Here is a 15156-nt window from a genome sequence, read left to right as displayed (position 1 = left end):
ATACACATATTTTTCGTAGTTGTAATTAGTGAATTCATATTCCATTGTAGGGTGTTTTATTTGACCTCAAATTTTATTACACATTTCTGCATATTGACTTAATCTATGTAATTTGTACTTACAATACCTCTGAGGTTTTGCTACATTTTGTTTAACTCTTCTACTATTTGGTGTGTGTGTGTTTACAAATCTTGTTGTAGCTCCATAGTACTGACATCCCAGTTTCTGTTGTCACTATTACTTAGGGTATTTCCATAGGATGTATGCCCCAGTGAAATTAGTATATTAGAAACTGTATTCCTTATACTAGAGAGGCAATGAGTTCTATACCTTCCCCTTCCTTGCCTGATTGGATATCAGTGATGTTTTTTGTCTTTCTCAATGACACATGAAGAGCAACTTCACTTTCCATTTCTTTGTGTAAGACTGAGTTTGATCATCTTTTTTGATTTGTAATTTTCTTATGTGACTTCTTATTCACAAGCATTTAGTTCAAATTCAGCTTTTAGTTTTTATTCTTTAATAAGAAAAACTCTTATGGAAGGTGAGTACATACACTGAAGAGCCAGACTGCCTGAGTCTGCTTCATAACTTATCTGTGTTATCTGTGGAGGACTATTCAATCTCTCTGGTCCTCATTTTCCTCATGTACAAAATGGGGATATTAGTACTCACCTCATGAAATTCTTGAATGAGTTAATATGTTAAGTATGTAAAACAACTGCACATAATAAACAGTTAGCTTTTTTAAATTTCAAACTGAAATTTACTATGAGTATAGTAGTGGCTATATATTTTTGAGTTGGTATATAAGGATTCTTGTTTGTAATTGAAACTCAACTTGAGTTGGCTTTCAATGATATAGCAATTGACTTATTAAATGTGAATCATAGTGTATTCAGAATTTCCTTATCTGTGCAGAGCCTTCTGAATAATCACTTGTGTGCCTTTCCCACATGATGGAAAAACATGACTACAAACTGGTCCCAAAGTTTATTTACATTTTATGCTTTTGCCCACTTGAGAGTGATCGGTCTGACAAAAACCCCACAAGAACTCATTGGCCTAATTTGAGCCAGAACCCTGGCTCAGTGGTCATCTGTTACAGGAATGAGGTGGAATACTGCCTTCTTAGCTGTAGAGAGTTGAGAGGAAGATAGTATTGGGAAGGGCCTCTCTCAGAAAAGGGGGTGTGGCACTGACCAAATGGTAAATGTCCACTCTAAAAATTTTTCCAAGTTTCCTATCTTTAAAAGCATATATTACTTTGTATTAAAGTTACAAATGGTTGAGTTTTGAGGCTGTTTTTTTGGGGGGAAACATCTGCATGGGATCAAAGAATATGAAAGTATTTTTGTGAGGAGGAGCTTGAGATTTTCCTTGTTTATTCATTCCTTGTTAAGGGTATAATTTTAGACATTTTACAAAAATGTCTGTCCTCTTTGATTGCAAAATCATTTTTAGCAACATTGATGTCAGCATATAACATGTTAAAATTCAGTCATGTTTTTTTAAATAGTGGAATTGGACCAGTGTCTTTGTGATTATTGATAGATTTGGGCTAATTGCTATTGGCATGGAGAATTTTCTAATTTTCCATTTTGAGCCCTTCCCACCCCATCCCATCCCACCAGTATTTACATCTTTTGAACCAATTGCCTTGGACAAATTTCTAAGATATTTGTGTTTCATTCTTTTAAAAAATAGTCAAGCACTAAACATTTAAAAAATGGAGGCTTTCTGTACTCTAAGCACTGATTTAGTTTTGGTGTGTCCTTCTGACTATTTTGTTATTTTAACTGATTAATATAAAAACTGCACATATTTTGGAGGTATCTGTGATGTTTTGATAACTCTTTGCCAACATGTCATTCTATAAGAAAATATTGTTGATCATATAGTGCCTTCAGGTGGACTTGTGTAAATTTATCTTTTAATTTTAAAAAACTAACTTGGTCATTTTTGCCCATTTAGTCCTTCTTAGAACTTCTTTGTTACAGTAGAAAATATCTGATGTTTTGACTAGGATTATAGGAAGTTAAATGAGGGGTGAAAGTAACTTTGCACTAGTCAGGCATTCCTTTTATTCTTTTTCTATTCCTGCCAGGTCTGTTCTGTTTAACTTAATTCACTGAAAGTAACAATTCACGATATTAAAACCTATTAACCTTGATCTGACCATTTTTCTTGTTCTACACTGTTTTCACTATATCTGGAGAAACACTGTCTTCTCTTAGTTCAGGTGTTCTGTCAGTTTAATTCCTATGTTTTGCTTCAAAGAATGTCTTTGGTGTGGATTTCTTTCGCTCACACTGTGCATCTTGAGTGTATGTATCTTCCAATTTCAGCCATTCTCATACATTTTTTTTTCAGACTTTCCTACTAATATACTGTAAGTTGTCTAACCTGCCCATTGAGATTTCAGTTATTTATCTTCTCTGGAAATTCCATTTAGCATGTAGAATCCATAGACCCTGGAGCTACATTGCTTGGGTTTCAATGCCAGCTGTCATTTCATACCAGTGTGACCTTGAAAAGTTATTCAGGCTACAGTTTCTTCATCTCTAAAACAAGGATAATTGTAATACCTGCATTACGAAGTTATACATAATGAATAAATATAGTACCCTGCAATGGTCTGATACACTATTTTTTTTTCCTAAGGCTGTCTTTTTTTGAGGCTTTTGAGATTCTAATTAAGTATCACCTGTGGAGTTCCAGTGGGGGAAGAGGACATTTAACTCTGGAGAAGAGGTGTGCTTGATCCATTTTCTTGGACAGGAAAGTGGGCAGCAATGTGTTTGAGTATTTTTTCCCCTCATGGACAAGAGAGTAGAATCCAGACCACTGAGCTAATATTTTTCACTTAAATCTTTCAATGCTAAGTAAGCTATTCATTCAAAAAGATACTACTTTTATTCACCATTTCTAGGAATAATATAGCTAGAAGTTTTTAGGTTCACTCAGTCTGCTTTCTTATTAGAAACATAAGTATAGGAAATGGATAAATCTCACAATAGGTATCATGACTGTGGTATTTTGCCACAACTTATTCATCTGAGTGCATTAAGTTGAAGAATGTGTCCATTAAAATAATCCAGGAGCTTCTTAAATTTACTTCTTAGAATTTGTCTGGATGGAAATAAAATTATTTAGGTCATTTTGAAAATGTAATGAAAATAAGCAATACTGAATGTAATGTTTATCATATTTTCTTTTTAAAGTTTTTTTCCTCAACTTAGTTACAGTAAACTTTTTACATGGATTTTAAAAAACAATCGTGTCATTAATACAGATTGTCAGATGCAATTGTTTTGTGTTAGAATATTTTGAGTTTGCTTTTTTACTCATAAAAATGCTAGTGTAGGGGGGATATGGTCTGTGAAACAGCTCTTGACAATCCTTTTCTTTACTACTTTGGGATAACTGAATTGCGTAGAGTAAGAAACTGGCAGAGAAAAAGTATTCATTTAAGAAAATTCAATGAAAGGTGACAAAATACCCTATAAAACAATGGAGATTAGGAAATATTAAAAATTAAATAAGCTCACTGATTAGCTAATTTAATATTCTTAGTTCCTCTTTTCAAATGATGTTAGCATAAAGGTAACCAATACATCTAAAATATAAAACCTCCTAAAATATCAAATTTATTAATTCGGCTCCCATTATGAAAGAATTTTTCTGTGATTCATAAAGGAAGAGTCTGAGTTTATCTAATAACACATAATCCCTCTATGTAAGCCAGCCTAAAAATGAGACAGTTGTAGCAAGGAAGGGGGCTGCATACTTGTCACCTGGAAAGGTACCACATTTACGGTACCAGAGACCATGACTCTTAGCATAATCATTACTATCTGTGTAATCCCAAACAACAACAACCACCTTCATAAAGGAGGAACTATAGGCAATGGGAGGAGAAAGCACAATAAAAACCTTGATTATACTTCAGTCTGAAATAGTGATATATCAAATTCTGGACCTTCAAAATAGAAAGCATACCTTCTTTTTAAACACAGGGGATTCTTTAAAGGGTCCCCTCACTTTAAAGTCTAGCTCAGTGCAAATGAATTAGCTATTACTGAACTCACAGTATTTCACATAAATGATATCCATTTTAGTATCACTTTCAGTAGTAGGTGAGTGTGATGGTAATATGTGACACTGTGGGTCAAAATACTCATCTTTTTAATTAATAAAATTTTCCTACTCAAAGTTTTTTTAAACTTGATGGCAAATAATTTGTGTAAACCTTTCCAAAAATGGCCAAAATGCATGTAAAATGATGCACAATATCAAGTTATATAAATTCACACTGAAACATGTCACACCTGCCAAGATGGCTAAAATAAAACTGGAAAAAAGTGTTGGCAAGTATATACAGAAATTTGGGCTGGGGATATAGCTAAGTTGGTAGAGTGCATGCACAAGGCCCTGGGCTCAATCCCCAGCAACACACAAAAGAAAGAAAAAAGGATATACAGAAATTGGAATTAAGTTTGGCAGTTTCCCAAAAAGTTACCAACAATCTACTCCTAAGTGTATGTTCATGTTCACATGGATAGCCCTGAAGTAGAAACAGCCCAAATATCAAGAGATGAATGGATACAATGTAGTATAGCTATACAATGGAATATTATTAGCCATAAAAAGAAACAAGTACTAAAACATGATGCTATACATAAATATATGCAGCATTGTGTAATTTAATTTATATGAAATGTTTGAAACAGGCAAATTCCATAGAGATAGATTAGTGGCTGCAGTTTTTTTTTTCCATTGGTGTTCTGAATTAAATAGTGGTTGGTAATGATTGTACAACTTGGAAATGTACCAAGAATCAAAGAATTTTATACTTAAAAGGATGACTCTTATGGTATGTGAAGTATAAAGAGCGAAAGGCAATCACAGTTGTCAGTATCTGCACTTGGCACGTACTGTACCATATCTGGGGCTGAAGGACAAAAGAGAAGTTGTGGTTCTTGGACTTCTAAGGAGTGGAGGAGTTGCCCAGCTGGTGCTACTGTCTATAAGGGGGCAGGATGAAATATTTGGAGAGACTGTAACCAGCTTCTCCCAGCAAATGAAAATCCAGGGGCAGGAACAAGAAGGATAGGAAACCTTGCCCTGTTTTCTAGTTTCCCTCTAGATATATCACTGCAGGATCTGAGAAGGAGCCAGCAGACAAAGCAGGTGTAGAGTTCGTGGTATTCTTGTTCCTGCATGTAGAATCCTCAGCATCTTGGGGCAGTACCTTAACAGGGCTAAGCAGCACTTAGGATTGTTTCTGTAAATGCCAAAAGCACATTTGATAAAATCTAGCATCTGTTTACTTTCTCAAAAAAGAATAAAGAAACAACTACAAACAGTACGAATTTAGAAAAGTAGCAAGTAAAAACAAGCAAACAAAAAAAGGAGTATCAGTAACCTTTCTCTGTAAAAAAAAAAAAAAAGCAGTTAAAAGGTAAAACAAGACAATTTACAGTAACTAAAACTAGAACAAAACCTAGATACAATATTCAAAGAAGAAAACTACAGATAATCTCTGTAAAGTATAGGTAAAACATAAGACAATTTATAGTAACAAAAACTAGGATAAAATCTAGATATGATACCAAAACCAGATAAAGACACATCAAGGATTATTAAAATACTGGCAAATTGCATACAAAAACATATTAAAAAGTTAGTGCACCATAATCAAGTGGGGCTCATCCCAGGGATGCAAGAATGGTTCAACCTATGGAAATCTATATATAATTCATCAAAAAAAATCAATGGACTTAAAGACCAGAATCACATGATTATCTTAATAGATGCAGAAAATGCATTTGACAAAATACAGCTTTCATTCATGTTCTAAAAACTAGGATAGTAGAAACATACCTCAACATTGTAAAAGCTATATATGTTAAACCCAAGGCAGCAACATTCTAAATGGGATAAAAATTCCCTCTAAAAACTGGAACTACTTCTATTCAACATAGTTTTTGAAACTCTAGCCAGAGCAATTAGGCAAAAGAAAGAATTAAGGGGATATAAATAGGAAAAGAAGAGCTCAAACTGTCCCTATTTATTGCTGATATGATTCTATATTTAGAAGACACAAAAAGTTCCACCAGAAAACTTCTAGAATTTATAAATTCAGCAAAGTAGCAGGATATAAAATTAATGCCCATAAATAAATTGCATTCCTAAATACTGATGAAGAATCGGTTCAAAGAGAAATTAGGAAAACTATTACATTCAAAATAGCCTTAAAGAAAATAAAATACTTGGGAATCAATCTAACAAAAGAGGTGAAAGGCCTCTATAGCCAAAGCAATCCTTATCGAGAAAAGTGAAGCAGGAGGGATCAATACTAGACTACTACAGAGCTATAGTAACAAAGACAGCATGATATTGGCACAAAGAGACATGAAGACTGATGGAACAGAATAAAAGACACAGATACAAACTCAAATAACAGTTATCTCATACCAGACAAAGGCATCATAAACACACATTGGAGAAAAGATAGCTTCTTCAACTATTGGTGCTGGGAAAACTGGAAATCCATATGTAGCAGAATGAATCAAACCCCTCTCACCTTGCAGAAAACAAAGTGGATCAAGGACCTAGGCATTAGACCAAAGACTCTGGCCATACTAGAAGAATATGTAGGCCCAAATCTCCATCAAGTCAGCTTAGAAACCAACTTCCTCAATAAGACTCCTAAGTGTAAGAAGTAAAATCAAGAATCAATAAATGGGATGGTATCAAACTAACAAGCTTCTTCACAGCAAAGGAAACAAGAATATGGAGAGCCTACAGAATGGGAGAAAATCTTTGCCACATGCATCTCAGAGCATTAATCTCTAGGATATATAAAGAACTCAAAAAATTTAACATCAGGGCTGGGAATATAGCTCAGTTGATAGAATGCTTACCTTGTATGCACAAGGCCCTGGGTTCAAATCCCAAGCACCACCAAAAAAAAAAAAAAAAATTAAATGGGCAAAGGAACTAAACAGGTACTTTATGGATGAAGTAACTATCAGTCAGCAAATATATGAAAAAATGTTCAACACTCTAGCAATTAGAGAAATGCAAATTAAAACTACACTGAGACTTCATCTCACTCTAGTCAGAATGGCAATTATCAAATATCATTGAATTATCAATGGCAAATATCAAATATTGGTGAGGTTATGGGGGGAAAGGTCCGCTCATACATTGCTGGTGGGATTGCAAATTGGTGCAACCACTGTGGAAAGCAGTATGGAGGCTCCTCAGTAACTTGGAACAGAACCACCATTTGACCCAGTTATCATACTTCTTGGTACATACCCAAAGGACTTAAAATCAGCATACTGCTGTAGTGATGCAGCAATGTTTATAGCAGTTCAATTCACGATAACTAAGCTATGGAACCAACCAAGATGCCCTTCAACAGATGATTGGATAAAGAAAATATGGCATATATATTTATGCCATAAAGAACAACAAAATTATGGCATTTTCTGGCAATATGGATGGAATTAGAGACTACATTCCTAAATGAAATAAGCGAATCCCAAAAAACTAAAGGCCAAATGTTCTCTCTGGTATGTGGATGCTAACCCACAAGAAAGAGGGTAGGGAGGAAAGAACAGAAGTTCATTGCATTGGACAAAGGGGAATGAAGGGAAGGGGGATGGAAATAAGACAGTAGAATGAATTGGATATGACTTTCCTATGCTCATACATGAATACACAACCATTGTAACTCCACATGTTCAACCACAGAATGGAATACTAATTAGAATAAGTTATACTCCATGTACATATAATGTCAGAATACACTGTACTGTCATGTATCTCTAAAAAAACCTTCTAGACATAATATGCAAAAATTATCAGATCTATATAAAGAAAACTACAGATCATCCCTAAAAAATATACTTGGATACAAAGATGATAGGACTCAACAAGATATTTGTTTCATTTTACAAATTTAACATCCTTATAAACATTTTTTTCCTAGCAATACTGAGGGTGAGTGTTAGATTTCACTTGAAAGAATAAGTAAGAACAGCAAAAACAAAAAACCTAGAAAAGAACAATAAGAAAGGTAGTCTTATTAGGTTATTAGAACGTGTTACAAAATCTAAAAGTGTTGTATCATTGGCACATAAATAAACCAATGGAAAATAATTCTTAAAAATTCAGATGTTGATGCAAGTGAATTGGGAAATTTAGTGAGTGATAGTATTTTTAAATCCACAGTATTCTGACAATTGAACAGTTGTGTGGGAAAAGATAAAATTGTATTTCTCCTACTGCACATATAAATTAATTCCAAATAGATCAGAAATCTAAACATAAACAAAATTTTTTCCAGTCCCAGAAGAAAAATGTAGGTAAGTTCCTTGATGGAATGGGGAAACTCTCCTGAATAGAATTTTTTCCTCCTAAGGACAATTATAGTAGGCAAAAATGTTTGTAGTTCATAGGAAAAAGAAAACCAGTTGCTCAAACATGCAGAAAAATTCCTACCATTCTTCCATTGCTCCCCTAAAGATTGATAACACTATGAGTTAAGACATCACGTTCTGTTGATGCTGTAGCATCAGACATACAGCATGTAGACATTCTCATAAACATTGCTACTAGGAAGGAAATTGACACTGTCTAGTAAAACTACATAAATATACTCCAACTTCTTGGAATTGCCCCCAAATGCATTATCAAAAATACAAGTGACATGCTCAAGACTGTTCACTGCAACACTATTATAAAAAGAAAAAACCAGAAACCATCCAGATGTACAGGAGACTACGGTGAGGTGGAGAGAACATTTTTAAAAGAACATACCATGGTGCAAATGAGTGTATGCTAGCTTTTATGCAGAATGTATGTATTTGCATTTGCTTATACAATAACTGATATAGTTACCTATGTGAAGGGAGGAACAGGACTGGACAGGAGAGAGAAGACTCCTGAATGTTTAATAGTTTTTACTTCTAAAACATGTAAACAATTTTCAAGCACAGTACTTCAGTTAGACTGGGGACTTACCTGATGATAGAATCAAAGAAATCTTAAATTTCACACTTAAAAATAGTAATATACTGCCATTATTTCAAAGCAGATAGATGGGAGCCAAAGTGTCAGCCTCAGAAAAAGAACTACAAATATAAAAATGAAAGTAATGAAGCAAAAACTCCAATTTTGACACATGTAAAGGCAAATAAGTTTGCAAGAAGGTAGTATTAAAAAGTGGATTTTTTTTTTTTGGTGGGGGGAATTTTAAATCTCTTTACTGTCAAGTTCTGAGTAGGTCGAGTTCTGTATCTCTGGATGTTCCTCTGACTTTTCAGTATGGAAGAAAGTTTAGCTTAGTTATTCCTAAGAATCTTTTCCTTCTCATTTTTAGCCAAATTTTTCTTTACTACTACTCTACTTAGCTCTTTCCATTTCTTTTTTTTTCCAATATGACTGAATTTTTGACAGGATCCTGGTCTCAGTTGCAGTGTTCAAAAGGAACCATATAAAGCACTGAGTTTATAATGATACTGTTCTAGGTGACTGGGTGTGACAGAGCATAATCCAATCTTAATGCATATAAAACACTAGAATTTCAGTTGTGGCAGGGATTACGTTGGCATAGCAGTCCAAGCATGACAGGAATATCATTTAAAACCCAGTGAGGCCTTGGCAATGAGTTTTTATACTCAGTTCATTTTAGAAACCTTATCTACTTTCCTACATTTCAAATAATTTGTATACCTTTTTGTTTTTCAAGATGGCTATTCATATGAAAAGGAAGCAATGGAAAATTGGATCAGCAAAAAGAAGCGTACAAGTCCAATGACAAATCTGGTTCTTCCTTCTGTAGTTCTTACACCAAATAGGACTCTGAAAATGGCCATCAATCGATGGCTGGAGACACATCAAAAATAAAACTACTAGCTGACGTTGGTTCATGCCTGAAATCCCAGTGACTCAGGGGACTGAGGCAAGAGGAATCAAAGTTTGAAGCCAGTCACAGCAGTTTAGCGAAGTCTTGTTCAAAAAATTTTAAAAGGGGGTTGGGGATGTGGCTCAAGCGGTAGCGCGCTCGCCTGGCATGCGTCCGGCCCGGGTTCGATCCTCAGCACCACATACCAACAAAGATGTTGTGTCTGCCGAGAACTAAAAAATAAATATTAAAAATTCTCTCTCTCTCTCTCTCTCTCTCTCTCTCTCTCTCTCTCTCTCTCTCTCTCTCTCTCCTCTCACTCTCTCTAAAAAAAAAAAAAAAAAAAAAAAAAAATTTTAAAAGGGTCTGGGAATGTACCTCAGTGGCAGAGCACTCCTAGCATGTGCAAAGCCCTGGGTTTGATCCCCAATACTGCAAAAATAAATAAATTGTTATGTTGTATTATTTATATTTTCAGTGATCTCATTTGAATTAAATACTAAGCAAGCATTATTAAAAGTAAAACAGAAGGAAAAATAAATTTAGTTATAAAAATCTTCAATTTTCATTCTTTAAAATTCTTGGACTTAATTATACATATTTTTTGTACTAATGAAAAAAATAAAACTTTACTTTGACTTTAAATTGGAGTGCTTTAAATTTATTCTGGTTAGGTATGGGTCATATCACTTTACAATTAAAGATCAGAATGCTATATAACAGATGTTTATATCCTAGTTAATAGCCATTTGTTTGATAACTTGAGGATTTATAACAAAATAATTATAAATTGCTTATAATTGAGAAAATCACTTCAGACATTTAATAAGCAATTTTGTTGGACTCAATTTGTAGGATACTAAGGATTTTTATTCAAACCCAGATACAAGTTAGATAAAATAAATTACCATGAATAAGTCAATTTGACTTTGCATAATATACAAAGGGGCTAACTAGCCTCCTTTTAAAATTCAGACTTTTTAGAAGTTCTTGCAGGGTAATTATACAATGGCATTTTTACATAGTACTCTGGGGTATTTAATACAACACCACCACCATCCTGACTGGTGTTCACTCAATGGACTTTCTAGGCCCCAGTGTTGGTTCAGGATTATGTAGAACCAGCGCTTGTGCCCTCTGACCCACATCTTCCTAATGAAATTTCACTTCTTGGGTTAACTGACCCAGTGTCCTCTTTTACTAAGACTAAATCAAAATCATAATTTAATATGTTACTTACTAATTTTACTAATACACTGGCTGCTTTACAGGAAAAGACAAGCATGCCCAAGCACCCAAGGACAAGAATTATGTATTATCCAATTTTTTAAAAATATATATTTTTAAATGGAAGATGGACACAATACCTTTATTTTTTTATGTGGTGGATAGGATTAAACCCAATGCCTCACACATGCTAGGCAAGAACTCTACCACTGAGCTACAACTGCAACCTGGGTTTTGTTTTTAAACTTTCTATAGCTTTGAAAGACTGAATATACTTAGGTTTCTAGCAATACTAGTTACCAGACAATAACCTAAAATAATATTAGGCTGAAGATTCCAACTTAGAATTTTATGATAAAACAGCTTTCAATTCACTGTGATTCACTCCTTTGAAACTGAAATATGTGGTTATAAAGACAAATACAAACACTGAACAAAGATACCACAAATGTGTTAAAGAACAAACTGTCATAACAATGCTCAGCGTATTGCCAAAGTGCCCGAGAGTTAAAATATTAAAGCTCTCCTGTCGCCAACAGACAACTAATACAGATTGCTTTTCCTCATACTTTATTTCAGACAAAAAACACCAACTCTGACCCTTGAATATTTTGGAATTTCTAGAAGCTGCTACCCTTATTCTAAAATTATAAAATGAAATTTAATATGTATTTGGAAGTATTTGTATAGAAAAGTATTACCCCAAAGCAAAGAGTGAAATGCAGAGGTTAAAACAAGGCAGGAGCTGTTGTGCTCTATTTATCCAGTGAGTCAATGAATGCCAACCCAAGTCTAGTAATGGCCTTTATTCCTTATGGAAAAGTACAGTAGTTGTGCAGAAACAAAACTACATAACAAAAGAGTAAGACTTTCACAAATATTAAAGAAAATAATAAACAATAAATAAGCTATAGTAGTTATAGAAGAACTCATGGAAAGCCTATAAAAATGATAAAGCTATTTATACAAAGCACACTGTACACACACGCAGGAACAAATGTTGAAGAATGACACCAGGAAGTTCCTATTCATACAAAACCCTAAAGATGTTCACAGGAACTTCATAACTATTCATTTTTAAAACATTCTGCAAATATAGAACTTCCTTTTCCCCAATTCTAGAAAATAAATTTCACATCCCAACATATAAAACAAATATACTTCCACCTCTCTTAACCTAGTATCTTAACATCCTCCAATAGCACACAATTTCATATAAAAATACCTTTGAACCAAGGTTCATTCTTGTACCTTGTCTTTACAAATGCATAATACATCAGTTTGGACTTAAGTAGCACCTCGAAGGTGTTCTTATATAAATGAGATAAAGTGCCGTTACTGATATACTGTTAACATGCCATAATAATACATCATTCAGTGCAATAACCAGCGTGGATGAAACTTACAAAGAACATGCAAATACATGACTGGGGTTTTATTGTTTGCTTCTGGTTTTAGATTAACTACTTTAAAATAGTTATATTTACAAGTTCAAATAAGGCTGGGCTATTTAATATATACAACATGTGACTATGAAGTAATGATTGTATAACAAAAGCAACAACCAACCATATGTTAAATAACCAACTTAAATACTGTCCTTAAGGGATGTTGGAAGGCTTGTTTTAGGAACATTAGCACTGATAAGAGCAGTTTGAAATCAGTTGACACGGAATCTATTAGCTACTAAGAATGCTGCTCTTAGTATTTTAGCTCAAATCCAATTTAGGACAACCAATCAAGGTTCCAGAGAGCTTAGACTGTTTCCACATATTAGAACACCTTGAAGCAAGAATATTGTTTCAAAAAAGGTGCTATAAAAGTATTTTGATTAAGAACCGTAACGTGGGAATAAGTGTTTAATCCTCTTAAAAGAACTTCTTTTATAAAGGGAACAATATTTGGATGCTTTCATGTTTTGCTTAAAGAACAAAAAAAGAAAATATAAGCTATATTTATAGTCATACACATTCAGCTAGAAATCACTCAGGTTTTAATTGTATATATATGTAAAAATAAAATTGGAATTTGACTCAATGGAACTGTAACTTGAAAATCCCATCTTTTCTAGAATATGTCATTAAGATATTATATCATGAGTTAAACCTTTTGTTAAAAAAAAAAAAAAAAGGCCATTGTTAAGTACCATGATTTTACCACATAGCAAAGGCTAGGAGGAAAGTGATAAAAATCAAATAATTTTCCTAAGAAAAGTTGACATCTTCTTTACTGTCTTAAATTTTTAACTTGATGGGTAAAGCTAACTGTAGTTTTTAGTTCTATTTAGCATTATTATGGTGACTTCTAGTGACTTATTAAAGTTTTATTCTATATTTTTAATATATCAATTGCATCTGATCCACCCTAGATGGGAAAAAATGGCTAAAAAGTGATTTTTATGATGAAAAACCATTTAATTATTTACCACCAGGAGCCAACACACTTTTCCAAATCCTACAAATGAGTCTCTTTAGGCTCACACATTTGACTCTATGAATGATCGCTTTGGTTTTGCTGTAGTGAGGTGGCTCCTGTGGGCTTCATTACTGACATGAGGTGGTGGCTTGGAGATACTTTCCTGGTAAAGATGAGAAACGCTCTTAGTTACCCTGGTGTCTTGGTGGTGGACTGGAATTTGGCACTTGTTTTCTTCTAGCTCCTTCACCTGGGCCCCATTGTGGACACTGCCACTCAGGGTGGAGGCAGAACAGGTTTTGGCTTGGCTGGTATATCCTCCTTGTTTGAGAGAGGGCTTCTCAGAGTTAGAGCACTGCAGGCCAGCTGCAGCAGGGGATGTGCCCGTCAGTAGCCCCTCTGCCACCTGGCAGTGCCAGGTGCGGTTTGAAGGGTTGCTCTGCTGTTGGAACCTTGCCGTCTTGTCCATGATCCCCATGAATGGAGTACTGCGGGGGGGCCTATGCTCGGTGGCGCTGCTCTGCACCTGGCTCACAACCTTGTCTTTAATTCGAGCATCTGGTCCTTGGACCTTGAAGCCATCTGAAAAACTACTGCTTGAAGTCAAACTACTGGTTGAACTTGACATTTTTATACTGCTAGATGGAGAACCAGAGGAGCCTGAGCTGGTGAGGGAAGCTGGGTGTCGTGCATCGCCGCAGCCCACTGGTCCGCCCTGGCTTGGAGGGGCTACATCCACAGCCACAGAGGCATGGCACAGGAGCCTCTCGGCAGTTTTCGCCTTGCTTGGCAGAGCATATGCAGCACCACTCTCACTGCGCTGCAGCTGGACATTCTGGCTGGGGCCCAGCCGATCCCCAAAGTGGCTAGAACCAGCTCCAACAGTAAAGGTACCTGCTCCCTCTACATGCTGGTTTCTGCTCCCAGCAGGAGCTGCAGGGATCCTGCCTGGCATGGGGCTTGGAGGAGGATTCTGACAAGAGACCTGTATTTTTGTGCTACTGTTTCTGATGCCAGACTGGCCAGAACCCAGGTGTTGGTTTGTTTTCACTATCTGTGCCTGTTTGGTGGGCTGCATAACCAACCCCGGCTGAGCCACAGTCTCCCTTAGGGACTTGCTGACTCTTGCCCTGCTCTGTGGCGATACTGGCCTGCCTTTGCACTGTAACCCTTCTTGAAGGTTTCGGATATACGGGGAAGGGGCAGACGAGGATGGCTGCTGGCACCTGGGAGTCGGGGAAATGGATTCTTCCTGTGGAGAAGTTTCCTCCTCTTCGGCCTCATCGAAGTGAAAGTGGTCCTTTAACCCAGGGGTTGGGGTGTCCTCCTCATTATCTTCGTTATCGGAGGCACCCGGTGCAGCTGGAGGGGAGCACTGCTGTTTCTGCTGCTGGTTCCTCTGGAGTTGCTTGCACTCCTCTTCTACACGGGCCAGGAGCCTCTTGATTTCCTGATTGGAGGGACAGAGTTTCACAGCCTCCTGCAAGTCAGCCAGAGCTGCCACGAACTGCCTTTATATGAAGACATAAGATATGGTCATAGGCCATGTATGAACATGGTCTGTTTATAACTGTTCAGAAACTAGCTGTGCT

General features: G+C 35.7%; 2 protein-coding genes across 9 annotated transcripts in view; one reads left to right on the top strand and one right to left on the bottom strand.

Moving 5' to 3' along the window:
• Positions 1-10044, top strand: part of WDSUB1 (WD repeat, sterile alpha motif and U-box domain containing 1) — a 51209-nt gene extending 41165 nt beyond the window's left edge. For 3 of the 4 annotated variants that reach the window (XM_081261243.1, XM_081261244.1, XM_081261242.1), the window contains one exon: positions 9767-10044. In XM_081261243.1, the coding sequence (XP_081117369.1) occupies positions 9767-9924 (158 nt within the window). In that variant the 3' untranslated portion in view covers positions 9925-10044. Of the gene's footprint in view, positions 1-2664; positions 2755-9766 lie in introns of all 4 variants that reach the window. The other variant, XR_014018008.1, reaches the window with a different exon arrangement.
• Positions 10045-11940: 1896 nt separating this feature from the next.
• The window catches only part of TANC1 (tetratricopeptide repeat, ankyrin repeat and coiled-coil containing 1), a 233612-nt gene continuing 230396 nt past the window's right edge, over positions 11941-15156 (bottom strand). For all 5 annotated transcript variants that reach the window (XM_081260654.1, XM_081260655.1, XM_081260656.1 and 2 more), the window contains one exon: positions 11941-15075. In XM_081260654.1, the coding sequence (XP_081116780.1) occupies positions 13626-15075 (1450 nt within the window). In that variant the 3' untranslated portion in view covers positions 11941-13625. The remainder of the gene's footprint in view (positions 15076-15156) is intronic.

This window comes from Spermophilus citellus (assembly GCF_964194105.1).
Source record: "Spermophilus citellus genome assembly, chromosome: 11".
NCBI lineage: Eukaryota > Metazoa > Chordata > Mammalia > Rodentia > Sciuridae > Spermophilus > Spermophilus citellus.
The sequence above is the reverse complement of the archived record's forward strand: the minus strand, read 5'-3'. Positions and strand labels throughout refer to the sequence as shown.